The sequence below is a fragment of the Podarcis liolepis genome, assembly GCF_965112155.1.
Source record: "Podarcis liolepis genome assembly, chromosome: 1".
NCBI classification, from domain to species: Eukaryota; Metazoa; Chordata; class Lepidosauria; order Squamata; family Lacertidae; genus Podarcis; species Podarcis liolepis.
In genome coordinates, this window is record NC_139554.1 from 93,571,543 (window position 1) to 93,598,916 (window position 27,374).

A 27,374-nucleotide genomic window follows, 5' to 3' on the forward strand; every position below is an offset into this window, starting at 1 on the left:
TTTAGAAAGAACTTTTTTTTTACTGCGAATAAGAAAGAAAAAAAATAGCAGGGCTTCGCTAGTATCAGTGCTTCCATTTCATAGATATATATCCTGGTTACACTTTGTACAAGATAGCAACAGGACGCATTAAAGTTCCAGTATGAGGCAGGATAGTAACTGGTTAAAACTCCCAAGGCACAATTGGGGCAGTGCAGAAAACATCAATGGTAAGCAGTATACATTTTCATGTCTCTCATTTTGCAGCAGTATATCCATACAGAATATAAATAGAAAAATAACATAGGTATGTATCTTCAAACAAGCGTCACGCAACCCTTCTGTCCCAGTACTGATGGGTTAAAAATGCAGAAACTATTTACAAAAGATTTTTGTTTTGCAACTTTTTTTATTTATAAAGAGGTTTTATTCTGTTTAACTTCTCGTATGTTCTTGTATGTTTTATGGGTTGTTCATTGTAGACAAAGGAAGGTGCTGAAACCTGGCCCCCTCCATGTTTGTATGTAAAGCAGCTGGGCTTCGTTTGAAGAAATGATGAGTGAGAATGTAACAACTATATGGGCATCTTACAATATGAACAGGTGGCCTGTCAAGTTACAGCTGCCAGAGCTCTGGGTCTTCCTTGTGTGCACTGCACAAGGATCTGTCTGGGGCTGGAGGGTGTGTGTTTGTGTATTTCTGGATCTTGGGGTTGTGGAGGGAAGTCAGAAAATATTGGTGGTATCTATTAAAAGCTAAGAGGCTGGATCCCCACAGGATTTCCACTTGCAAGGGCACAGTCACGGAGCCTTACAGTTCTCTCACCATGACTGTCATTATCTTCCAGGTCTCCAAACAACTGCACCCCCTCCTTCTGCTTGGCTCCCCTGGCAGCACAGTACAAGCTTAGCCCTCCCTGCTAAATTTCGCGTCTTGAAAGCAGACAAAAATGTGGAAAGCAACCCTGTACATTGACATTTTTCAGAATATCTGGGGAGGAGCTACGCTTTGCTACTCCCGAGTAGCAGCCTTGGAACAGATTAGCAAGGGAGGGGCATGTTAGAGAACATAAGGGATCACTTGCCTATGGTTGGTGGTGCTGTTCTCTCCCAGCTCTTTTGCTTCTCCCATGATAGTGCGGTAGCTACCCTGTTGCTTGCCAAAGAAAAGCAGGTAGCGCTTAGGTGTCTGATCACTGGGAAGTTTCTCCTCTAGACCTGCATAAAATTGTGAGGAGTAATACTCCACCTCTCTCTCCGTCTCAGCTCTTCGGTCACATTGGATTTCTCAATACATGTCCTCACTGGGTTTTTGCTTATAAATAGGGTCAGCTGGCTACTTTTCAAGGAGAGATGTTTCTTGATCTTGCAGCTGCAGGCTTGATTTTCAAAGAATAGCGTGTGAATGGAGTCAGTGGTATCTGGTGTCCCATTGGGACTGGTGGTGGTGGGGAGTCAGAGAAGGCAGAACCAGAGGCGATGACTAGGTGAGCCAACTAATTCTAGTTTTGTCCCCATCCTCCTCACTGCTGAGTTCTGCAAGGGGACCTCTGAGACTGAAGAGGAGGAAGCTGACTGGCTGGGCCACTTCCTGGACTGGACGTAAGTCAGAAAGCAGAGAGCTGGTAGCTGGCAGCCTGAGCTTGGTTATACAGTGTTCCATTTGCCCCCATAGACCAGCCGCCACCGAAGCAAGCACAACTCTCTGGAAGAGACATTCAGATACATTTGCTTTCATAGCGCCCTGACTTGAATGCCATTCATTCATTCAATTTTCTTCGTATGCCGCTTTTCCACACACAAAAAAATCATGCTCACAGTGGCTTTCAACAAAGAAACATGGGTGTCCTATACGATTGTGTTACATCTGGTGCCAGTGTTCACTTTTCTGTACCAGATGAAGACAGCTCAGACCCATGTGAAACTCTTGAAAGGAACAATTGCATTTCCGTCTTTCCATCCTCCATGGTAATAATGGCTTAAGGCCAGCCCATTACTGAAAAAACTTTGCTGCCTGAGTTTGTTACCTTCGACAGAATCCTTGCTTGCCTTCTGCCTGATTCTTCCTCCCTCTGCAGCATTTTGAAAGCCTTTCAGACGATTCATGTGTTACACAACATTGTGACCCAAAGGAGTGCTCTTTGCATGCACCTGAATGTTCTTTAGTTAGCTTTTCAAAGATTGCCCCTGCAGAACTCACAAACTGCTTTTTAAACTCCTCCCAAGATTTTGTATGACAGCAGTTAAATTACAGGAAATTGTAAATCGTGCACGACAGTCATTACTCTCCAGGTTTCCCTGTAATTTTTTTTTTTTTACCCAAACTTTCAAAACTGCCTTTCTGAACTCAAGCAAAGTGTAAGAGGAAAGGGTGGGAGGAATTATTATTAGTACAGTCCCCAAGAACATCTTCCGGTACATGTAGAGAATGTACTGATGCTACTTCTGGTTAAAGGCCACAGCCTGATACTTGCCTTGATATGCCCCTTCTAAATTGTATAGGCAGAGTAGCCTAAAAGGAAGCTGCAGATTGTGGTTTAAATGGTCCTGTGGTATGTATCAAGACAGGTTCCGTATCTAATACTTCTAAATGTCCATGCTGTATTTTCAGATTCAACTAGCATGTCTGTAGTCTCAAAACATTTTTGCACCATTTAATCCATTCAGCAGTCAGGATCTTATCTGGCCAGAGTTACAGCATCTGTCCTCAAGATATGAGACAACACATCAGAGCTAGCAGCCCGAGTCCCACTCTACATACTGTATGTGTAGTAGCTGATGGTAACATGCATCCCTGGTGGCATTGAAACCGCTATCGGATCAGTTCAACGGGGTTGCTTTGCAATGCAAGTGGGGTGTGCATGGGTGCAGCAGCCCGTTTCTAGACAAAGATTTCTGTTGCTTTAATGGAGTAATCAGCTGCCCGTGCTGTGAATCAGTAGTCTGAGTCATTATTTGTTTATAGTGACTTGCACTAGTGTTAACTTAGGAGACGTGGTTTTTCCGGACAATACTGAAAGCAGCTTCATCCCACTTTCTGCTCAGCTGTTTCTTTTTCTTAAGGTTGTCCCATGGCTTTTTTTAATTACAGATGTTCCAGCTTCCTTCATTGGCATTTCCAGGTCCTGGAACAAGTGTTTCTGAGCCGATGAATTCATTCCTCATTAGAACTTTGTATGCGTTTTTACCGTCCAGAACCTCAGGACTTATATTTGGCGTGCAGAAATGCCTTTCCATTGTACATCAGCTGTGGAAGTTGCTTCATTAGATAATGCTTTGGCATCAAAGCTGTGAAAAAGATTGGGTGGGAATACAGCAGCTCATTAAATGAAGATTTAAGATGCAGAGAGTTGAGGTGCCCGGGTGTTTGGAGGCATTTGACTGGCAGTCTTGAAGGATGTGAATTTAAAATGTCACATGAAATGCTTGCCCTCTGGTCACCTCCTAGTGGGCCAATGAGCCTCTTTCTTCCCTACAAGATGCCATAAAAATGGATGCTCTTCAGCCATGTCAGCTGGTTGTAGAAGCTCCTGGTATGTAGCTTCGTTTGCAAGTTTTCATTGTTTTCTCAAGCGGCTGGCCAGCAACCGAATTACTGCTGCTCCCTTGTTTTTCTCCCTCCTTGCCTCACCACCCTCAATTTCTCCTGCGCTGTTTTAAAACAACTCTGCAATTCTATGATATAAAAGGGGACACTAGATGAGGCAGTGGGAAGGCTCATTTCTTCTCTTTCTATAAACTGTTGTACGTATTCCTTCCTCCATATTAAATGGGTGGGGAACCACGATTGCAGGGGCCAAATGCAGCCTTCAGACCATCTTGACCAGCCCCGCTCAGAGCCCTTTTTAAGTGCTTCTGCCCGGCTGGAACATGGTCTACAATACCAAGGCACAAAGAGTTGCATCCATTGCTCCACCCACTTTTGCCTCTGGCCACACCCACCACTGGCACACAGCCCCCCAAGGTTTCCTCATAAGGGAGTGTAACCCTTGGACTGAAGAGATTCCTCGCCACCCACTACAAACTTTGCGAGCCATTCCAGGAGACCTTTCCCTGTGTGTCACCTGAAGTGGCTGGAGGGTGAGGTGGATGGGGAAGACCGACAGATGCTACAGATGAGGACACAGGAGGACGTTTCATTGGGCAAAAGGCTCTGCTTAGAATCAACTGTTCCATGTTTCTAGAGAAACCAGCTTCTTGTTACTCCCTCTTGGGAATGGAGGTTGCTTTCCAACTTTTGCACCTTTTGTTTGCAAGACATCTTGAGTGAATTCCTGTCGAGGGCCAACATGTGCTCAGTTTGCAGCCTGGTTCCTCACTTCACCTAATTTGTTGACATGCTAAAACGATCACTGGCAGTCACTTATTCAAAGCTGCCAAAGAGACTTGAGCAATTGCCGCATGAATGACATAGTGGCCTGCTCCAGTCAATGGACACCAGTTGTGTGGGAAGGAGAAGAGAGAGAGACAAGCAGGCAAAGACAACATCACGGTTTGGTTTGCTCCAGTTGGACTGTTCCCTCCTCCCCCACCAGCTCAGTCAGGGCCAACTTTACATTTTGCATCATTTATTTGTTCAATATTTAAAAAATCATAAATTGACTCGGGCTCCTTGGCAGAAAGGTGTTATATAAATGTAACAAATACATAAGTAGTAATTTGTGAATTTGGCCCATGCAAAGGAAAAGTGAGGCTGGAACTGCATTTAAATGTGTGGCAGTTTCACACATAGTTCTTCCTCTGCAACAACCGATGACACTTTTTGGTTTTGTCCCGTCAGCTTCAGACCATCATGTCGGGTGGGCAAATGCACAGGCTGTGGCATTGGGGCACAGGTAGTTTGCATTGAGATCTACAGAAGGGGAGGAGGGATTATAAACACGTGGTTGCTGTTTTAATGGCAGCGGCGTAATAAACTTAACACGTACTTCCAATCTGACCTAGAGTATTTATTTTTTTTACACCGTTTGTTATCGGAGAATAGGCCCTTCCAGAGTTGCCACTTTGGTTTACGGGTGGACTGATCATGTGCTCTGTGCGATCATGCAGGAATGCTGGCTTAAAAAAAGATAGAAACCATTTGCCTGGTGCTCAGAAAACGCTGTGTCCCACCCCTTTGTTGAATGCATCTGCAGAGTGATTCTATTTTCCTATGCATCATTAAACTGTGCAACTAAAATTGTGCACTGAGGTTTTAAGGCAACCATTCTGCACCCCCTACATTAGGGTTAGCCAACATGGGCCCCTCTGTGTGTTGTGGACTGCAAGTCCTATCAGTGACAGGCTAGGCAATAGTCAGGGCTGATGGAAGTTGTAGTCTAAAACTTCTGGGAGGGGCACCATGTTGGCCACCCCTGCCTTACATAATTACCAATATATTCCAAATACTGCGGTGTAAGCCAGATACATTGGTAACGTCTCTCCCCCGCCGCATCAAACAACCCCCAAAAGATTTAAGTTTTAAGGCAACCACTCTCCCCACCCCCAGAATTACCAGTATATTCTAAAACACTGGTAACATTCCTTCCTTAAGTGCCTGAAATAAGATGATAATTATCACCACCATTCCATAATACCAAACTTACAAGCTTCAAAAAACAAACAAAAACTATATTAAGAAACCCCCAGAATCTTCATAGTGCTCTTTGAAAACTTGTCATGATGGAAGAGAGAGAGAGAGATGCTGGATCACACAGTGCTGCTGGTTTCTCCACTTGAAAATTCCCCTGATGCTCTGGGCAAGGTGAACTTGACATACCTGCCCCTCTCCCACCCGTTCCTGATGCGCCGCAGTCTTTGGTTCATACAAGGGAGCTGGAAGAAGAGTTTGGCCAGGATCACAGAACATGGTACCAGCAGCGTGAGAGTAAAGGTGGGAGGCAGGTAGAACTTGTACTGGCTTTCATCAAAGGCCCTGGTCCAGCCGTAAGTCAGGGTGTGCAGAGTGCTGATCACCAGAGCGACAAAGCCAAGGGAGGACTGAAAAGGGGAGCAGAAGAAGAACAACAACATTGTTTTCAGTGACGTGGCTGGAGTTTGGTACTCTTGTTTCTCCAAGTGTTGCTTATCCTTTGTATGTAGCCGTATCCTACCCAACGCTACAATCCAATACAGTACACAATTCCTTGGCTGCAAGTTCCACTTTCCTCAGTGGGATTTACTTCTGAGTAAGCACAGGGTTGGGATGCACCTGAGTAGCAGCTTTGAAATGGGCCTTATCCCCAAAGGCGCCCCTCCATCCAGGTCAAGTAAGTTTTAATTAGGTCCGAAACCAATGAAAATTATTATTAGTAGCCATGTGAATGGTGCGTCAATAGAACAAGCATGACAGGCCCCTGAATGCTAAAATAAGGGAAAGCAGATGGAGGGGGAGATGGAGGCATATAGGCAATATGTGCTTATGTCAATTAGGTATACTTTAGCTTTGTCACAATAAGGGACACAGACTTGGAGGTTGAGAGGGGCGGGCAAATCCAAAAAGAACAAGAGATTGGAAAAAGAAAATGGATAGGAATGATATCATGGTGGAGAGGGTGGGTGGGTGGATGCCCTAGTGTTTGAAACAGGCGTATCTATTGGGACCTCCAACAAAGTGCATGTGGGTTCCCTGGGGCTCCTGGCATCCTGAGCAGCCAACTGGACAAAGCCACCACACCCGAACGGCCCTGATTTACCTCCTCCTAACCAAACTGCTAAGCTGTTGATTTCAATGGGATGTAGTTATAACTAATTTGAGTGGGATAGGAGCTAAAATGGGTAATGCTGACATTGTTGTTGTTGTTATTAGGCCAGATTGTGTTGATGGGAATATATGAGCTTCTAGGGCATGGGTAGGCAAACTAAGGCCCAGGGGCCAGATACGGCCCAATTGTCTTCTAAATCCGGCCCGTGGACAATCCGGGAATCAGCGTGTTTTTAAATGAGTAGAATGTGCCCTTTTAATTAAAATGCATCTCTGGCTTATTTGTGGGGCATAGGAATTCGTTCATCCCCCCCCCCCCCCAATATAGTCCAGCCCTCCACAAGGTCTGAGGGACAGTGAACCGGACCCCTGCTGAAAAAGTTTGCTGACCCCTGTTCTAGGGCATTTTACTTGGGCAGAATGAAGCTACTCTTTTCAAATTCCCAGACTCTTACAGCGGATTGGCCTGATCAGATGAGCTGTCCTCACATTTACATTCCTGGTCAAAGGCTGGCACAAAGTAATCAGGTCCATTGCCAAGTAATCAGGTCAATTTTAAGTAAGGATTTGTAAAAGTTTACAGCTCCCTTTATGCAACCACCACCACAGTGAAGCAGTTTTAACACAAACCACTCTAACTATAGGTATGGAACAACTGTAACACAAGCCTTTCTTTTCTTATAAATGAGCAAAACTGAGGCAGCTAAAATTCAGCCTAAAATAGATACAATGACTGGAGCAGGATACTTTCCAGTGATTTGCTTCTGATGAGTCATTGGCATGGATCTTAGCTTCCTGAGAGTGGAACTCTGCTCATGAGATCCTGCTGCTGGCGGCGGTGATTTTTTTGCAGGTTCCCACTGTATGTCCTCTGCAAATCCACTCCAGAGTATAGAGGGGATGCTCCGGAACAGCTTGGGGTATATGCTGGGGGCTGCAGGGGAATTGATGTAAATGGCCTCTCCCAACCCCTAACCTCTTTCTTCTAACAGGAAGAACAGTTGATTTGGGAGTCCCTTCTGTTTATGGAAGGGCAATTCAGTATCCAGACCATTGTCTTAGTCCAATGGCTTCCTTATAAAAGAAAGAGCAGCGCAATCCTATGGATATTTGGTCAGAAGTAAATGGCCATTGGATTCAGTAGGGCTTATTATTAAGGAAGTGTGCAGTGGAGTGTATCCTAATACACATGCATGGAAAATAAATTCTTGATATCGTTTTACAACATGCATGTCCTGGTAGAGTTCTTCTAAACTAGTTTTTACACACACAAACACAAACTCTCACCACTGGGGGGCAGAGGAACAACAAAGTCCTCTGTTAGGGTAATGCAATGTAGAGAAACAAATAGCAAATGACAAAATGTAAAGGAAAATAACAAAAATGGATTTGAACTAGTATTGAACGTATTTGGTGCTGATATTTTCTATATTTAATATGGGCCGGCAGCCACAAATCAATTCTTAAGTGTCAAAACTATGCTGCAGAACTGTCTGGGGTCCAAAGAACCCCAACACTCCTCCTGTGCACCAAAGGAACTTAGGGCTTGTACTTCTCAAACGGCAGCAGCAAATGGCTTGGGAAACCAAGGGGCTGTGCAAATGCTTTAATGTTGGGTGTGGCTAAAACAGCTCTTGACCCTTCTTTTCAATCTTCTGAACTACTTTCATTACTTTTTCTTGTTTTACGGTGAAAATGAAAAAAGGAAGGTTTTTCCCAGCTACCCTGCACTGGAATGAGATTAGAAAAACATCCCTTGCTTTTTATGTGAACAACAGCCTTGTTGTGTCTGGTTTGGCCCTGAGAACTGTCTTCCTTCCTCCCTCTCTAAAAACCCTTGAATTGCAGCACTTACCTGAATGAAACTGAATTCCCTCCAGTTGAGAGAGTTGGAGATGGAAGGAAGTGAGGTTATGGCGAGCAAGGACAGCAAGCCCAAGGCCATGATGCCAAAAGAGATGTACATCTCCATCCTCCAGACTTCCTCCTCTACCCATGGATCTGTTTTCTTCTCCACCTGAAGGAACAAGAGCAAAGGTGTGTAGGAGCAACAAAAGAGGGTTTAAAAGATACACAGAGTTCGCTCTGTACCCATGAAGCATTTTCATGGGGTTTCTTTTCTTTAAAAGCAGCAGCCTGGTGGCCCTTCTGTCAAAGGTGGCAATGATTAAATTCTTCTGCACCAGCACATGGCTGACTCCCATTCTAGTCTAGGCATTTAATTCTGCCATTGGCCTCAATCTACTGCCGGTGCAACCTGCCTCCTCTCCTGGACAAAATGAGTTTGCACCAATGTTGTCCATACAGCAACCTTATATTTCATCCATCACCATCATCATCATTTACAAGTTATATTTTGCAACTGCCACAGAGAATACCCTCTCCTGTGCTGCCAACTCCCTCTAAACTACTGAGGACGGTGGAATTATCAAAAAGATAATCTGATCTTAACACTTGAGGGGGTCTCTGAGAAAGGAGGTAGACTTTCAGACATTTTGGGGACTGAATTGGGTCTGGAAATTTATTTTATTTTATTTATTAAACAATTAAATTAAGTTCATCCGAAGATCACAGGGCAGTTCACAACATTAAAATACAAATAAAAAGAACACAAAATACTTAATAAAAGCAACCCCCCTGTCCAAAACACATTTAAAAGGATATAGGGGTTCTAAATGGAAGCCAGGATGCGGGTGGCGCTGTGGGTAAAACCTCAGCGCCTAGGACTTGCCGAACGCATGGTCGGCGGTTCGAATCCCCGCGGCGGGGTGAGCTCCCATCGTTCGGTCCCAGCTCCTGCCCACCTAGCAGTTCGAAAGCACCCTTAAGTGCAAGTAGATAAATAGGTACCGCTTTATAGCAGGAAGGTAAACGGTGTTCCGTGTGCTGCTCTGGTGCCAGTTCGCCAGAGCAGCTTCGTCACGCTGGCCACGTGACCCGGAAGTGTCTGCGGACAGCACTGGCCCCCGGCCTCTTAAGTGAGATGAGTGCACAACCCTAGAGTCTGTCAAGACTGGCCCATACGGGCAGGGGTACCTTTACCTTTAAATGGAAGCCAATCCCGTAACCTGGCTACTGCATTTTGGACCAGCTGAAGTTTCCTAGTTGTTTTCAAGGCCAGCCCCACTTGCAGCATGTTGCAACAATTCAAGCTGGAAGTTACAGTGGCTTCGCTTCTTTCCAAAGGGCTGTAGCTGGTCAACTAGGAAACTTCAGCTGGTCCAAAACACAGCAGCCAGGTAACTGGAAACAAGCATTCCTAGCCACTGAGGTCCTCCAGTGACAAATGTAACTCCAGGAGTACACTGAAGCTACAGACCTGCTCCTTCCAGAAGAGTGCAGCCCTGTTCACAGCAGACTGTCTTCCCACCTCTTGGACCAGAGAACGTCAAATACGCAACGCCTCTGTTGTATCAGCCTCAATTTCCCACTGACCTCTGCAGGGCTTGCCAATAACTTGGCACCTCCATGATCAGACCATGCTTTGCCATTGAAGGCTGCAATTAATATGTGAAATCAGCTCCAGTTTCGAGCTAAGTCCACAAGTGTCGCTCTCTGAATACTTGACTGCTCAGGGCTTAATGGGATTTGGTTTAAGTGCATTTAGGAGAGAAGCGTTCAGGCTAATGGAAAAAAAGAAATGGGATTTGTACTATATTACAGAGACTGACACTTAGACCCAGCCATTTATTCCATTAAAATCAATGCGCTTCATGAAGCAAGGATGTTGCTGGGGGGGGGGGGGAGAAAGCAACAACGCAAGAAAAGAGGGAAATGGGCATCAGCGGCTTGCAAGGGATTTATTTACAAGAATCACAGAAGAGAAATAAATGCAGCTGGAATTAAGAGGCTGTTGGGGGATTGAATCCCTTGCACCGAAGACAGCAAGGTGATCTGGAAGGAGGCTCAGACAATATTAGCAGGAATAAAAAAACTGAAAAGTGCTAACTCATTGCGGCATCTTGCATTCATCAGTATTTCTTAGGCTGTGAGTCTAAGACTGCTAATGTGGAATATATTTCCACTAGCTGCATTGAAACTCCCATGCAATGCTTTGGGGAACGTAAGAAGATCTCTGCTATTAGACAAAAGGCTCATCTCATCCAGAATCCTGTTTTGGTCCATCAGCTGCTCGTGATCTCCAGCAACTGCAACTTAAGAGGCAGACAGTCTCTGATATGGGGGGTAGTATGCAGTCAGCATGATTCATTGTCACTGGTAGCCTTATCTTAGATCGATCTGTCTAATTCTCTTTTTAAGCCGTCCAAACTGGTGGCCATTTCTACACCTTGCGATAACGAATTCCATAGTTTAAGAGAGAGAGAGAGAGAGAGTGTGTGTGTCCACTTTCCTCACATCAGGTATGGTTTTATACAGCTCTGCCACATCCACCCTTTCTTGCCTTTCCCCCCCTAAAATGAAAAAGCCGCAAACATTCCAACCTTTACTCCAAAGCAGAGTTGCTCCAGGCCCTTGATAATTTTGATTGCCCTTTTCTGCACCCTCCCCCCCTGCTGTACAATATCCTTTCGGAGGTGTGGAGACCAGAACTACAGACAGTATTACAAGTGTAGCCGCAGCATAGATTTGTATAACGCACTATGATATTGGCAGCTTATTTTCCTAATGAGGGAATTTGCCTTTTTCACAACTAGTACACACAGTGGGGTTGGCATTTTCATCAAGCTATCCATTGTGATCCCAAGATCATGATGGTCAGGCATATCTAGCTCAGAACCCCATTAGTGTACAGTGGTACCTCGGGTTAAGTACTTAATTCGTTCCGGAGGTCCGTTTTTAACCTGAAACTGTTCTTAACCTGAAGCACCACTTTAGCTAATGGGGCCTCCTGCTGCTGCCGTGCTGCCGCTGCACGATTTCTGTTCTCATCCTGAAGCAAAGTTCTTAACTCGAGGTACTATTTCTGGGTTAGCGGAGTCTGTAACCTGAAGCATATGTAACCTGAAGCATATGTAACCCGAGGTACCACTGTACATGTGAAGTTATGGTTTTTTCCTCCAACCTGCATCACTTTACACTTGTTTACGTTGAATTGCATTTGCCAATTTTACTGCTCATTTGCCCTGTTTGGAAATATCTTTCTGCAGCTCCTTGCAAACCTGTTTCATTCTTACCCAGACTAAACAATTTGGTGTCATCAGCAAACTTGGCCACCTTACTAATCCCCTCTAACCAGGTAGAGGGCCTTCTCGGTAGTGGCACCCACCCTGTGGAATGCCCTCCCATCAGATGTCAAGGAAATAAACAACTATCCGACTTTTAGAAGACATCTGAAGACAGCCCTGTTTAGGGAAGTTTTTAATGTTTGAAGTTTTGTTCTGTTTTTAATGTTCTGTTGAAAGCCAGCCAGATGGGTGGGGTAGAAATAACAACAACAACTCTAGATCATTTGTGAACAAGTTAAAAGCACTGGTCCAAGTACAGATATTTTTTAGGACCAGACTACTTAAATCCCTCCACTGTCTTAACTGTCAATTTATTCCTACTCTCTGCTTCCTGTTCTTTAGCCAGCTACTGATCCATAAAAGGACCATAAAGTGACTTTGGTGAGGGGGCAGAATGAAAAGCTGATTGAAAGTTCAAGTACACAGTGTCTACTGGATCACCCTTATCCATACTTATTTGACACTCTCAAGTGAGACTTGAGACTTATCTTTGCAGAAACTATGCAAGACTATGTGCTTGGTAATTTTAGCTTTAATAATGCTTTCCACCCCTTTTCCTGGTTCAGATATTAAGCTACCTGCCTTGTAATTTCCCAAAGTCTTCTCTGCCCCAAATAGCTTTATTATTTATTTAAATGGTGCTAAATTGACCACTTTCCAGTCCTCAGGTATGGAGGCTGATCTTAGGGACGAGCTAAGATCACCAGCATTTTTTTACACCCACATCATTTGCAGACAGAACATACCAGCATTCCAAAGAATCGGAAGTACAGTACCTGACTGACAGCATCTCTGAGCAACGAGTAACGATGGGATCGCCGCATGGTTAGGCACAAGCTGTACACAGCGTGCAGCGCTGCACAGAAAAAGCTTAGCAGACCTATCTGCTTCCTGTGCTGCAGCCACTGGTCAAGCCAGTCAGGGAACCGCCTATACTTGGTGCAGCGGTAGAGCTGGAAAATGGCCGCCAGCACTCCAGGCAGGTAGACGAGGGATAGCATGACGTAGGCGACGCAAGGCAACGTGGTGTTGACGACCTCCACAGGGATCTTGTAAAACTTGTTCTTTTGCTCCCGGATGTAAGGGTGCAAAACTTGCCGGATGAAGTTGTATGTGTAGAAGCAGAGAAAGAGACCCAGGGCCAAGAAGACGGGGATTTTCCAGGCAGGAAGAAGCCGCAGCGGAATATTCTCAATCTCACGAGCTGAGCACAAGGAGCCCATGTCCACCGGGGTGAACCCCAGCATGTGAGCAATTTCAGCAATGGCACGCTTGGCTTCTTGGTTGTTGGAGCATATGAAGACCTGCAGGAAACAGAGGATATGTGATGGCAGCAACTGGCAAGCAGAGACCAGGAGCACAGGTACGGGGTTCAAGGGAAGGACGACGAGCGATGGCATGGCGAGTGCCATACAAAGCAATAATACGGAAACATCTGAGCATTTCATGTGTACACCTTTGTCTCTGTTGACTCCTATGTACTTCCTCTTCCCATGTTTCTTGAATTTTGAGGTAAGTTGTAGGCTATGACCTAGACTCCTAGAGAACCTGAACACCAGAGAGGGTGGCTTTTTTGTTTTTTGTTTTGCAAGGGCTGTCACTAGATTATAAAGACAGCTTAATTGTTTGAATTAATTCTGTTTGACTCAATCAGATAATCAATCCATTTGCATAAAAATCATGGCTCTCGCAACTCTGAGGCCCAGAATTTAGTGTTTTACTTTAAAGGAAGCTGAGAGTTTTGGGGTTTTGCTGAGGTGTATGCAAGGCAGCAGACTGTGTGCTGTTTGTACAAGATATCTGCAAACTGCAAAGAGCCCTGATCACAGGTATGAGAAAAAATGTATTGTAACTGCATTTTTAGCTATGTTTTCTCTCCCCCCCCATTTTTTTTCTCTCCAAGTGTGACAGGTCTGGATGTATATACACAACCGATATATCAGAACAGTACCTGCTTATTCCCGTCCCTTGGGCCTGACTGTAACGTCCACGCTGAGATGACGTTAAATCCTTTGACAACAGTGCATGATGGGAAAAGTGACGCCAAATACTCAGCATTTGATTCTTTGTGATGGTTGATTTCATCGTTGTTGCTGACATCCACCAGGATTTTGCCAGACAGCTCATCGCTGAGGTCGCAGAGTGTGGTGTAATGTTCTCTGAAAACCGCCACAAAGATAATATCTGTCTTCTTTATAGCATCTGCCTGGAAAGTTACTTCAGCTGCTGATGGAAAGAGGGTGGCATTGCGCTTTGGGTTCCGGCTTCCAATCACCACTTTGAAACCTGAGCACACCAGGCGCATAGACAAGGAGCGTGCAAAGTCCCCACTGCCCAGGATCCCCACTGTCGTGTTACCAGTGGCTGCGATGAGGCTTGCATTACTTTCCACATTTTGTCGGCCGAGGAGTGGCTTTGCCATGTCACCCTCCGGCATCACGATAAGCTAAACCAAACAAAACACAAAGTCGCATCAGATACCCGGCTGAAAATGGCGCCCCCACTTTGTATGAAAGTTGTGGAATTTCTTCTGGGACCAGTTGCAGAATCTCTTTTCCCCCTGAAGTCCAGCTGGCACCACCATTGGCCATCTTTTGGGGCCAGCTGGAAGTCCACCCTTTTCTCCAGACCTTCTGATTTAGGAGCCCTAGCCTATCTAGTAGTATGCTGACAGATTGAATGATTTATGTAGCGAATTGCATGTTTCAATGTTTATTGATTGGTTTCATGCCGTTTGGTTTGACAGTGAAGGGTGGGATATAATTTTGCAAACAAACAAAACAAATAACATTTTAGAGCTTAACAGGAAATCTGTAAACGGGTGGTCTCTTATTCCTAACTGGTAAGTGAATGTATGTCTATATTTCAGCACTCAAGATAAACAGCTGGGGTTAGAATTGCAGCCTTATGCCATATTATCATAATTGCTTCGAGTAGATTAGCTTAGCCTGAATTAATTTTAACCATCTTTTTTTTGTTCACGTATTCAGGGTGGTGAAAGCATGGGACGAATCTCTTCCATCCTCCAACACATTGTTTTCTTGGCATCTTTAGGCTTCGCTCAGCCCTACCTTAATCTATGTGTTTTACTCTGGAATAAATATTTAGGAAAGTTCTCACACTCATGAATATATGGATAAGATGGATCAGTGCCTTTTGCTGCTCTGATGCAAATAAGCCTTGAGGTAGCAGTCACAAGAGTGAGGTAGAGGGTTGATTGACATATTTTCTATTGTTCTGCCCAACATATGGGTGAGAATAGAGTGCAGTTGCAGACACATGTTAAGTTTTTGCCTTTGAAGGAACACAGGAGTAGACAAAGCTTGAGTCAGGCTGTGAAAGGTCACTTGGGTTATTTTTTCGTTTGAGCTGCATTGTAAGTAAGAAGTAGTCTTAAAGCAAAGGTGAAGAATTTGAGATCCTCCAGATGTTGATGTACCCCATCAAGCATGGCCAATGGTCTGGGATGGTGACAGAAGCCATAGTCCTACAACATCTGGAGGGCCCACAAGTTCTTCATACCTGTCTCAAAACAAAGAGAAATGCATTTCTGAGCAAGTGAAATAAAGATATATTAATATTCAACACGTCAAGGTAGGTTTTTTTTCCCTGGCAACTTCTCTCACAATGGGCCCACAGCACTTCAAAAGCACAGTTACGTTCTCCCTAAGGAGCAGCAAACTGCTCTGCTCTCTTTCATAGCTTGGCATTTATATTCTGTAATTAAGTGCCATTCAGAAACGGAAGAAAGATGTGTTTGCAAAGTTTTGAGAGAAGCAGGTTTTTGTTTTGTTTTTCACGGGGCAAACTGATGGATGATATGGCTTGTGCAAACACTGACAATTAAATGGTTGAAAAATGTAAGCCAAGCCAAGGTGCTTTACAGGAGATGAACAGGCATGGACTCTGTAATTAAAGGTGGATTAAATAAACTCCCTTGTTTTAAATACTGCGCTATCATGAGCTCAAGGCGATTAAGCCAAGTTGTAAGATGATTGTTTAAGAAACAGTGTGGTCTAGCAGAATGGCTGGTAAGAGCTAAAGTATGCATCTTTGGTGGTCCAAAACCTTATTTTGCTGATTCACATGTAATGTTTATCTGGGACTGGTCATACATACGTACTCTGCTCTTGTTTCTCCTTCCCATAATTGGCACTTATTCTTAAGAGCAGTGGAAATAACTTCAACCTCAATGCAACCAGGAACAGGTCTCATCCAATGTTGCCAGTTTGAGAGGCAGCCGTACTGCTGGTTGAAAAGTACGCTGAATTCCTAACCCATATCCCAAGGACAGCAATTTCTACTCCTCTTCAAGTCAAAGAGGTGGCGAAATTGATTTACCAGTTTGCAAGCAGCCCTACTTAATTCTACTCCTGACAGAGAGTTCCTTTAATGTCAGGGCACTGGTCAGAAGGAAATAAAATGTGCTCTGATTTATTATTATTTTTAAAAGGCTGCAGATAAGTGGGTAGGCTCTCATTTAATCATGTCATTTTAAAATTTACATTTTAATTTTTCTACACATCTGGTATAAATTTGGGCACTATATTAATTACTCAGTTCTATACATATTTATTTGGTCTCAGGACTGTGCAGTTAGTCATCATTAAAGGAAGATAGGAAAATAAGGAGAACATCAGCACCTGAAATAAACATCAGTTTTAACCGATTTTTCTTTTGAAAAAGTGGGCCCCCAAAAACTTCCTGCAGCTGCTTCATTATGAGGGAAACAAAGTCATTTAATTCCTTCCTCAGATCTGGAGAGGCTTCTCTCAGAAGAACTGAGCAGGTGCCACATCCCTGCTGTGAAGTGAACAGATTTTGGTAAAAAAGAGACCTTTTAATCAAAGACTCTTTTTTTGTCTCCAGCTCCACAAGATATCCCAAGAGTCTCTCCATCCAGAAAGAAAGTTAATAAACCTGACCCATCTGCCTACAATTTGCAGTTACAGCAGCAAAGATGCTAAGCAGAAATCATATATATCTCAGCACCACCACCAGTGTAGAGGAAAAGTAGAGCCGCTGTGTTGTTGTGTTTAGAGCGTTGGACTAGGATGTGAGAGGCCAGGGTTCAAATCCCCCACACAGCCATGAACCTCAGTGGGCGACCTTGGGCCACTTACCATCTCTCAGTCTATGCTATTTCACAGTATTGCTGTGAGCATAAAATAGGGAAGGGGAAAAACAAGGATGCCACACTGAGCTCCTTGCAAGAAAGCTGGGATATTATTATTATTATTATTATTATTATTATTATTATTATTATTAAAATGTAGAGACCATTTCATGGCACAAACCCATCAAAGTGGAGCACACTGTTAAACAGAATTAAAACACAGGAACACGAACTTGTAAGAATAAAATCATTCTACGAATTCTAGACCAATAAAGCCACCCATGCAAACGCTTGAAAAAACATGAAACATTTCCTCAAATATAAAATTGATCTTCCGTAAACGACTGGGTTGCACCTCAGGGAAAGCCTTCCCAAACAAAAATGTCTTTAGCAGGTGTCTACACCACACCACACCACACCACACTCAGTGCCTGTCTGATTTCAGCTGGTAACTGATTCATGAGAGCGGGAGATGCAACACTAACTGCTTGGTTTCCAGGACAGGTTAAGCACACCTCCGATATAGCAGCAGCAGTAATATCTAGCAAGACAAATTTACGAAGGTGAGTGTGTGTCAGTCATGGTACCTTTTACTGGCAGGCACAAGCAGCAGTATGTGAGGCAAAATTAACAGTAAGGCAAAGGCTCCTGTCAACCTCTTTTGAAAGTTAGGAAACTGACGGTATGATCCTTTGCATGTATCTTTGGAAGTAAGTCCCTCTGTGCTCAGTAGGGTGTAGTCCCAGGTAAGTGTACTCTGCATAAGATTGCAGCATGAGAGTGGGAGGGAGGCAGCCACCTACATGTCTTGAGAGTGCCAAAAATTGGGAATGTGATTTGCCCGATACGTATTTTGTGCTTCAGGGCAAGAAAATGTGCTGTTCCGATTTCTCTTTCTGGGACATCAGGGGCTTCCGAAGCTAGGATACAACATCTAGAAGGAAATCCAATGCAATTGCCACACATGATACATTGTGCATAGATTGCCCCCATAGCTACAGGAGAGATATTTAAAAATAATACATGATTGCGAAGAGCCTGTACCTCAAACATCTCTGTTTGCCCAGTTTGAGAACTGGAAGAAGTCAGCATGTGAGTTAATATGATGCCTTTATTTGCTATAATAAAAAACGCAGTTTGCAGGATTTTCTGAATGCAGTTACTCCTCCAGTGCAATAATGGAATGACCTGCATGAATCCATTTCGTAATAAAGAATATAATTACATTAGAATTTGATAGTGTAACTTTAAGCCTACGTTCTTGTACAGCTGTGTTGTATTTAGTGAAGGGCTTTCCCACTCTTCTAAAAGTCCATGTTGATTGCGTTATATCCTATAGGGCAGCTCTCCAGTCTGTGAGAGGCTTGCGTGTTCTGTTCTTGCCCAATAAAAGCAGCATGGAGCAAATCTATGGGGAAATACTGTACATGGGCTTTAACTGAGCAGAGTCAATTGCTGCCACCATGGCACCATTGCCATAGGGGTGCGAGTGGTGCAGTGGTATAAACCACTGAGCCTCTTGGCTTGCCGATTGGAAGGTCAGCGGTTCAAATCTGTGGGATGGGGTGAACTTCTGTTGCTCTGTCCCAGCTTCTGCCAACCTAGCAGTTCAAAAGCACACCAGTGCAAGTAGATAAATTGGTACTGCTGCGGCGGGAAGGTAAACGGCGTTTCCATGCGCTCTGGCTTCCATCACGGTGTTCCTTTGCACCAGAAGCGGCTTAGTCATGCTGGCCACATGACCCGGAAAGCTGCCTAGACAAACGCCGGCTCCCTCGACCTGGAATGCGAAATGAGTGCTGCACCCCATAGTCACCTTTGACTGGATTTAACCATCCAGGGGTCCTTTGCCTACCTTTACCTAATGCAGGAGACAGAACCAGTTCTTGGGTGTCTAAGCAAAAGGACAAACAACCCCTTTGCTCCAACACTGAAATCCTAGTATAGATCATATGTTCTGCTGCTGGAGCACAGCATCCAGCCCAGAAGGCATATTACATAACCAAGTGTGTATAAATATAGTTATTTTTGTAGAGCGGATAAAAGTCAAGGAGTTTGACTCAGCATTCTACTTAAGCACGTATTTAACACTAAGACACTAAGAGCATAACTGAATCCCCTTGGGATTGAATCGCAAGGGCTTAGCTGAATCAGGTTCTTAAGACTATAGACACTATAAAGTAGGCAGAGTAACATCATGGCCATCTGCAAGATTCCCAATATCCTAATAGACACCACAAATAGCAACAGCCTTTTTTGACCACAGTGCAGGAAGCCCTGGCTCCTCACTCACAACTATGAAAAGCTAATGGCTGATTATCTAAGGGCTCTTTAAGACCTTTTTTTCACATATTTGTCTTTTATTTGTAGCAAACAGTTTCCATATAGACTGCTTCAAGGAAGTCTCATTTTTCCAAGCAGTCAAAAGACTTTATTTTCCAGTTCAGAAAATGTGATGCTTCTCCCAGACAGCACAATAATTGCTGTTGCAGTTTAATTGTAGAATATGGTTGTGTAAGGGTCATAAGCATTTCTTGTGTACATTTAAATATGCATTTACTGACCAGCAAAATACCCCTCAAATTCCATTAACTACTCAAATACCTGGCAATAATAGTGGTTTTTTTTAAAAGAACTCTTTCTTTGGAAAGTCTGAAAATGTTAAAGGTTGTTTTGATAATAATTGCCAGAGATTTGTTTGCTTGTCTATGCATAACAGGTGTTCACATTTGATACCATCACTGCCAATAGGCCAGATTCAACTTTGTTGTTGCGCTAGCAGAAGCGAGCACACTAAGTCCTGCTAGCGCAACAGGGCACTGTGGTCAATGAGCATACAGGAAAGGTCTTAAAAGAGGCTCTTGTTGACTTGCAGACCCACCACAATGGCTTCCGCCATCATGCCAAGAATGTTATGATTCCACAAAGATTTGCCACAGAAGAACCTAGCATAGCAATCAGGGCCAATTATGAGATTAACTATGCCATGAAATATATCCATTAATCTTTTAAACCATTGCCGTTGTTGCTGCTCTCTGATTTTATTTTGTTTCTGCATTCCTTTTAACCCAGACTTTTGCCAAGCTGGTGACCTCTAAATGCTTTTGACCACAACTCTCATCAACAGCACAGCCGACATAACTGTGCTGGCTTTGGCTGATGGAAGTTATGGTCAAAAACATCTGGAGGGCACCAGCTTGGCAAAGACTCATGTAATCTACGTGATCCTCCCCAGCATTTGAGATGCACTAATGATGAGGACCGGCTACAAATTATATCCTTCACTGAGGCTAGTTTATCTTCCTATTTCTCTGCAAGAGGTGTGTGCAGCCTCTTTCCTCTGTTGTCCTTTCAAAGATGAATGGCAAGTTAAAAGATACCTGTTTGAAAAAATCTTTGCTTGCTGGTTGCCTGTTTCTTATCTAAAAACAATATTGATTTTATTGGGACCAGTTGCTTTTAATACTACCAATTTCATTCATTTAAAGCATTACAATAAATAAAACTAATAGCAAATCTTAAAAACCCTAAAAACCAGAGCTATCAATAAAAAGCAGCAGAATAAGAGATTACAATAAAAACCTCCACTGATTTAAAAGAGAAAGCCGCTAATATATATTATTACAATTTTAAGTTTTTGAATTGTTCATCTATCTGAAACTTCACAGGGTTGTTGTGATGATCAAGAAAACCTGGAAAGTGTACTCTGTCCCTTGGAGTCTTTGTTTGTAAAGATAACTAAGGCAGGCTATGAATCAATATGGGCCCACTCAGGGATCAATAGTTTTTTGGGGGGCTAGAAGCCTCTTTGGTCAGATAGCACTTATTAGGTAGAGCCAGAGATTTGTGGAAATGGACCTCACCATTCTAGATGCATGACATAACATGACTGGTGGATGGTTGATTGAATTTAGCATGCCAGAAGCCCCTACTCAATGATAGGCAATCAAGTAACCAATCTTAAATCCTACCTGTCAGGCCTCTGGAAACTTGCCCAGTGCCTATGCCAAACAACCACCAGTAAACAAAGTTAATTCTTTCCCATTAATAAGAGGTGACATTTACTGCTCACATCTCCTGTTGCTTTTTGCTACCATTACGCAATCCCTAAGCACTTTTGATGATCAACCATTATTTTAGCCTAACAAATAATGCAAATTTACAGTTTTCATGGCAAGGGAGTCAAGCGCTCCCCCCCCCCCCCGCACCATGTGAATATATATTCACACACACACACACACACACACACACACGTTCGCAGAAACGGAATTGAAGTCTAATTGTTTCCAGAAATTTGCATTGCGAATTATTTTCTGAAGCTGTGTTTCACAAGAGGCAATGCTAAAAATAAATATCCAAAGTCAAGCCTATCATTATCACTATGATAATTAAGCACACTTGCACTTACTGTGCCTTATTTAGTCTACTTTGGAAACAAAGACTTTGCAATAATTTTAGAATCTCTCTCCAAAGACACACAAGGCTGCAGGCCATGAAGGACATGAACGGAATTAGAGAAGAGAATGTGAGATGAATTTAGGTGGAGTATGGGGACAGGAAACAGCATAAAGGGTTGTGGAGCTAGCTGTAAGGGAAGTTTTTAATGTTTTATTGCTTTCTTTCTTTCTCTTTCTCTTCTTCTTCTTATTACTCTGTTGGGAGCTGCCCAGAGTGGCTGGGGAAACCACCCAGATGGGCAGGGTATAAATAATAAATTAATTATCATTATTGCACATCTGTTGGATTCTATTTCCTCATAATTATATTTTTGGAGATGTGATTTTTTAAAAATAAAAATGCTTAGCACGACACGCTTTGAGAACCTTTGATCAAGATTATTTCCATTTAGTCTCTTACTGGGGATGTTCAAGGGCAAAGTCAAGGCATTCTTGGATGCTAGACTAAACAACTGGCATCTATAATGCATATTTTCCTACGTTTTTGTTGTTGCATAATTCACTCAATCTTGGAGATATTTTTCCCCTTCAGTTTTTGTTGTATGCAATTATAGCATATAAAACTGCACCATCAAATTGGTATCTGCTACAATAAGCCGCACAAAGAGTCTTAGTGTCATATTTAAATCTTTTTTTAAAAGAAGGAGGGGGGAAAAAGCTTTGCAGGAATTTTGATACTATAAGCTACACCTCCTTTCCCAGCATGTTTGGCCACGCCAGGAAGTGGCATATTTCAATGCACACATTGTATTCAGAAAGCAATTTAAATGTTCTTAGGAGAAGGGCTCATATTCCTGTAATAAATGTGTGTGCACCAGCAAGGACAAAAGGTGTGTGTGTGTGTGAGGTGGGGGTCTTGTACAAACAGATGCCATATTTGATGCATTCATTAGCTTTCTGTCACCTAACAGCTTGCTGCATTCAGGATTTGATCTTACCTGACCTTATATACTCACACAAGCACCAAAATCAATATCTGATATTGCTTCCAATCCCCTTTCTCAATTTCCGGAACTTCAGTACATTTTGGAAGATTACAACCCTGACTGACTCCAACCACAAACAGCCAAGCACTAGGTCCACAGTCCACTGGCAAGTTCTCTTGCACAAACACCACCACAACCAGTGAGGAGATGCATATTTTATTTTATTTTATTGGGCAAGAAAACTTCTCAGCTGCCCTAAAGTAATTTGAAGAGGCTCCCCTACACGCAGGATTTATTCTTCTTATTATTATTATTTGTACCCCACCCATCTGACTGGGTTGCCGCAGCCACTTTGAGCAGCTTCCAGCATATACAGAAACATAATAAAACACCCAGCAATAAAATGTTCCCTGTACAGGGATGCCTTCAGATGTCTTCTAAAGGTTGTTTATCTCCTTGACATCTGATGGGAGGGTGTGTGCCACTACCGAAAAAACCCTCTGCCTGGTTCCCTGCAACCTCGCTTTTCGCAGTGAGGGAACTGCCAGAAGGCCCTCAGAACTAGATCTTAGTGTCTGGGCTGAATGATGGGGGTGGAGATGCTCCTTCGGGTCTACAGGGCTGAGATCAGCAGCAACACTTTGGAGGATGCTATGGAATCAGATGTAGGTACTGTGTCCAGTTCTGGGCACCACAATTCAAGAAGGACACTGACAAACTGGAACGTGTCCAGAGGAGGGCAACCAAAATGGTCAAAGGCCTGGAAACGATGCCTTATGAGGAACGGCTAAGGGAGCTGGGCATGTTTAGCCTGGAGAAGAGGAGGTTAAGGGGTGATATGATAGCCATGTTCAAATATATAAAAGGATGTCACATAGAGGAGGGAGAAAGGTTGTTTTCTGCTGCTCCAGAGAAGCGGACACGGAGCAATGGATCCAAACTACAAGAAAGAAGTTTCCACCTAAACATTAGGAAGAACTTCCTGACAGTAAGAGCTGTTCGACAGTGGAATTTGCTGACAAGGAGTGTGGTGGAGTCTCCTTCTTTGGAGGTCTTTAAGCAGAGGCTTGACAACCATATGTCAGGAGTGCTCTGATGGTGTTTCCTGCTTGGCAGGGGGTTGGACTCGATGGCCCTTGTGGTCTCTTCCAACTCTATGATTCTATGATTCTAGGTTGCCTCTAGTCTAGCCTATAAGAACTTTTGCAAGATGGATTCACTCACACACTGGAAATTTAGGTCTGGGCAATTAAAGTGAAGTGAAGTACTTTGTCACAACATATCCACTTAAAAGAAAACGCAGTGGGCCTTTTGCAGTTAGGAAGGTGACATGGAAATGCACAGGCAACATGGGATGAATGACCAATTGACAGGAAGATGTATATGCTCCATGCAGGCAAATCAGGACGAACGTCTACTTTTGTACAACCTCCCCACTGTCGAACCTCTGTGTGAGCTTTGTACAAGCAAATCAGGACGAGTGCTATAGATAACTCTAGGTATAATGAAGATCCTGGGGCCTAGCTGCTTCACTCACTGCTGGGGTATCAAAACTGTTCAGGTACTTCCATAAAATACCAAAACCTTGAATTGGTACATGCAGAAGAACCCTTCTGATCTACCCTAACAACTAAGAAAACCTAAAGGCTTCTCTCTCCCTTTCTCCGCTCTGAAACTCAAAGCGTGAAGCCCCTTCCTCCTCAGAGTGGCCACTTTTTCTTTAGTCAAGTTTCTTCTTCTTTATTTATGTTAATGCTTTCAAAGCAGCAAAAGCAAACCTGGGAAGAAAAGGGATGAAAACTCAAGTGTCGTCTTCATTTTTAACATTCATTTAGCATTCTGCTATGTGAAACCACACCAAACCCTTAATGTCCCATTCTTCATTATTACCTGGGTGAAGGGAAGCATCTTAAACCCCAGTAATTCAAGTTCAGCAGAAACATCATCTGCAAAGTGAAACATCACTGCCTTCTCCCCCTCCCCCACATGCACATGCACACACACAATGTGAGCTAAAGGCCCTTTCCAGAGAGTCGCTACTTTTGGAGTGGGACTTAGCCACATACTGGCAAATTCAGCACGTGAATTATAACTGATTGGGAGGCTGTGCACAACATATCCACTTCCCGCCCCCAAGCTGGACTTTTTGTGATAAGAAAAGTGATGGGGAAATGCACTGGAAATTTGGCACGGTGGCACCTAGTTTTCCCACAAATGTGGTGCAAAATCAGGATGAATGCTTGACAAACAGGTCACCTGGAAGTCTCCCTAACTCTGATCATGGGAGAGAAGTGCTAATAACTGGGCCATTACAGCATTGCTACAACACCTTCAGAAAAGTTAAGAGGCATTAAGAATTGGCAATAGAGAATGGCACAATTATCAACCGATACCAATAGTCTCATGGCACCTTAAAGACAAACTGATTTGTTGTGGCATAAGCCCTCTGTGGACACCTGGCAGCCCCTCTGTATTACCCCACCTCAATGTTATTCCAGAGGGTCCCCTCCCCAGGCTTCCTGAGCAGATTTCCAGGGAGCACAGGAAGCTACAGGGCAAGTTGCTGAAAACTGCTTCTGGGAGAGCAGGATCTTAGGATCTTAGCCTTAGTCTTTCAAGGTGCCAAAAGATTCTGTTGCTGTTTCTACTGCAGCAGATTAACACAGTTGGCTCTCTAGAAATTCGAAACCAGATGCACACTGACCGAGAATAGCGACCATATGCAAGGTCAGGGCTTTTTTTTTTTTTGCACAGGGTTGAAATTAGCATGGAAGACATCTCTGCTCACAGGCTGCAATCCTAAGCGTTGGGAGTTGGTCTCACTGGATCCTGTAGGGCTTACTTCTGAGCAAATGGGACTCAGTAAAGTGCATCAGAACCAACCCCAATGCATGACCTGATAACTACTAAGATACATTCACATTTATCCTTCAATCAGCTGTAGTTTCCTCCAGCAGTAATTTACACAGTACAGTGGATGCTCGGGTTGCAAACGTGATCTGTGTGGGATGCATATTTGCAACTCGCAGCGCTCGCAACCCGCATCTGCGCATGCACAGGTTGCGATTTGGCGCTTCTGCGCATGCGCGACCACCAAAACCTGGAAGTAACCCTTTCCAGTACTTCCGGGTTTCGGCGGTCCGCAACCTGAAAAGACGCAACCTGAAGCGGCTGTAACCCGAGGTATGACTGTAAAGCATTTACTACCTACTGCTTTGAGACAGAAGAGGAGTACTTTGCAGATGATGTTTCTGCTGAACTTGAATTACTAGGGTTTAAGATGTGTGAACGGAGCAAGGTCTCTCTGTTGGCTGTAAACAAGAAATGCATGCAGGTGGCTGGAACAGAAGCTAAAACACAAGCTCCAGGGCCAGTGTGGGCTTGCAGAAGAGGGACAACAGAGCTCCAACAGGCTAGTAACATGATGATAATAATAATAATAATAATAATAATAATAATAATAATAATAATAATAATAATTTATACCCCGCCCATCTGGCTGAGTTTCCCCAGCCACTCTGGGCGGCTCCCAATCAAGTGTTAAAAACAATGCTCTTTTTTTGCAGGCTAGTAACTTTTGTAGTTCAAGGGTCCGAAGAGATAACACACCCCACCCCACCCCACCCCACCCAATACTTGCTTATCAGGGGGCCTACAGAACAAACGTGCCTAAGACTGTACATACCATGCATTTAAGACACCCCTCAAGAATCCTGGGAACTGTAGTTTGTTAAGGGTGCTAGGCTACATGAAGGGTAAACTATAGTTCCCAGTTCTTGGGTGTGGGTGTGCTTTAAATGTAGGGTGTGCATGCAGCCTTGGCCACATGTGATGTTAACAGCATGATCCCATTTACTCTGAAGCAAGTACCATTGAGTTCAACGAGACAGTCCTGGAAGTCTTAATCAGAACATTATCAGAGAGCAGTACTTTTTTTCTGGGGGGACGCATACCCCTAAACATTTTGTGAATCTAAGTTTGGCCTCATTGAGGGGTAGTATTTCAATATAAGTAGGAAAACGAGAGTACCCCTAAACATTTTTTTAAAGAAAAAAATCACTGTCAGTAAGCAATCATATCTATACACACACCAGAAAGCAGAGCAAGCCCGGATGCTCCCCTCTCATTCAGGTTTTCAAGACATCCTTCCTATGCATACTATACTAAATCTTCATGGGGCGTGGGGCGGTCAAGGAAACACAACTCGGAGGCGGCGGGGCTGAACGGGGCAAGGGAGACAGGCGAGCAAATGCAGCCGAGGTGGTCAAGAGGAAATTGGCCGTGTCCTTCGCGCGCGCACTTATCCACCGCACCCCCTTAAAAACAAACTGTGTTTTCAGAGAATCATGGATTGGGTATTTGGCCTGTGGGCTTCGGAAAGGCCAAGGAGGAGAGACCCTACTTTGAGGCCTGCCTCTTACCAGAGAGAGAGGGGCGCGCAGAAAGAGCTCTCTGCGCGCAGGCAGACGCCTTTTGGGGCGGCCCGGAGCCTCCCCGGGTCTCCGCGCCCTTACTTGCCGAGTCCCGGGAGCGCAAGCCCGCTCCCCTCTGCGGACGGCGATCCAGTTCCGCGTCCTCTCCCCCCCGCCCGAGTTCCTCCTTGACACCTGCGACCAGCAAATGGCATTCAGCCGGAGTCGCGCTGCGCTCTCGGTGCGCGCTCGGCTCCCCAGCCGCCTCGCCACCTGGGGCTGTTTACTCACCGCTCCTCGGGCCCCGGGCAGCGAGCAAGAGCACGCAGGCTGGTTTATGGGCGCTCGGAGCGTAATGGAGTAAGCGCGGGACTCCGCCTCTTCCCTCCCTCCCTCGCCTGCCCGCCCGCCCGCTTCCCTCCAGCCTCCCTCCCTTCCCCGCCTTTGCTTCGCGTGAGGAGTCGACCTGCCTCGCCTCTCCTTATCCAGGCCAGGCTGTGGCGCGTTGTGGCTTTGGGCATCTCTCTGTGCAGACATATCGTGCCAGACCCACCCACCCAGATGCAGCCCTAGCTTGGTCGGTGGTGACAGCAGCAACAAGCCACAAGGCAGGAGCA

General features: G+C 44.3%; 1 protein-coding gene across 3 annotated transcripts; it reads right to left on the minus strand.

Annotated features, from left to right (window-relative positions):
- On the minus strand, nt 1–27,147 carry STEAP3 (STEAP3 metalloreductase). 3 transcript variants are annotated; one of them, XM_083490577.1, is made up of 5 exons: nt 27,049–27,147; nt 13,798–14,292; nt 12,623–13,150; nt 8,516–8,677; nt 1–5,957 (listed from the first exon to the last, which is right to left on the minus strand). In XM_083490577.1, the coding sequence occupies exons 2-5, from the start codon at nt 14,281–14,283 to the stop codon at nt 5,667–5,669; spliced, it is 1,467 nt and encodes a 488-aa protein (XP_083346703.1). In that variant the 5' UTR covers nt 14,284–14,292; nt 27,049–27,147; the 3' UTR covers nt 1–5,666. The 3 variants fall into 3 exon arrangements, with proteins under 3 accessions (XP_083346703.1, XP_083346704.1, XP_083346705.1); XM_083490578.1 differs by having other exon boundaries at nt 26,767–27,128; XM_083490579.1 differs by lacking the exon at nt 27,049–27,147 and adding an exon at nt 16,490–16,634.
- Between the last annotated feature and the right edge of the window lie 227 nt (nt 27,148–27,374).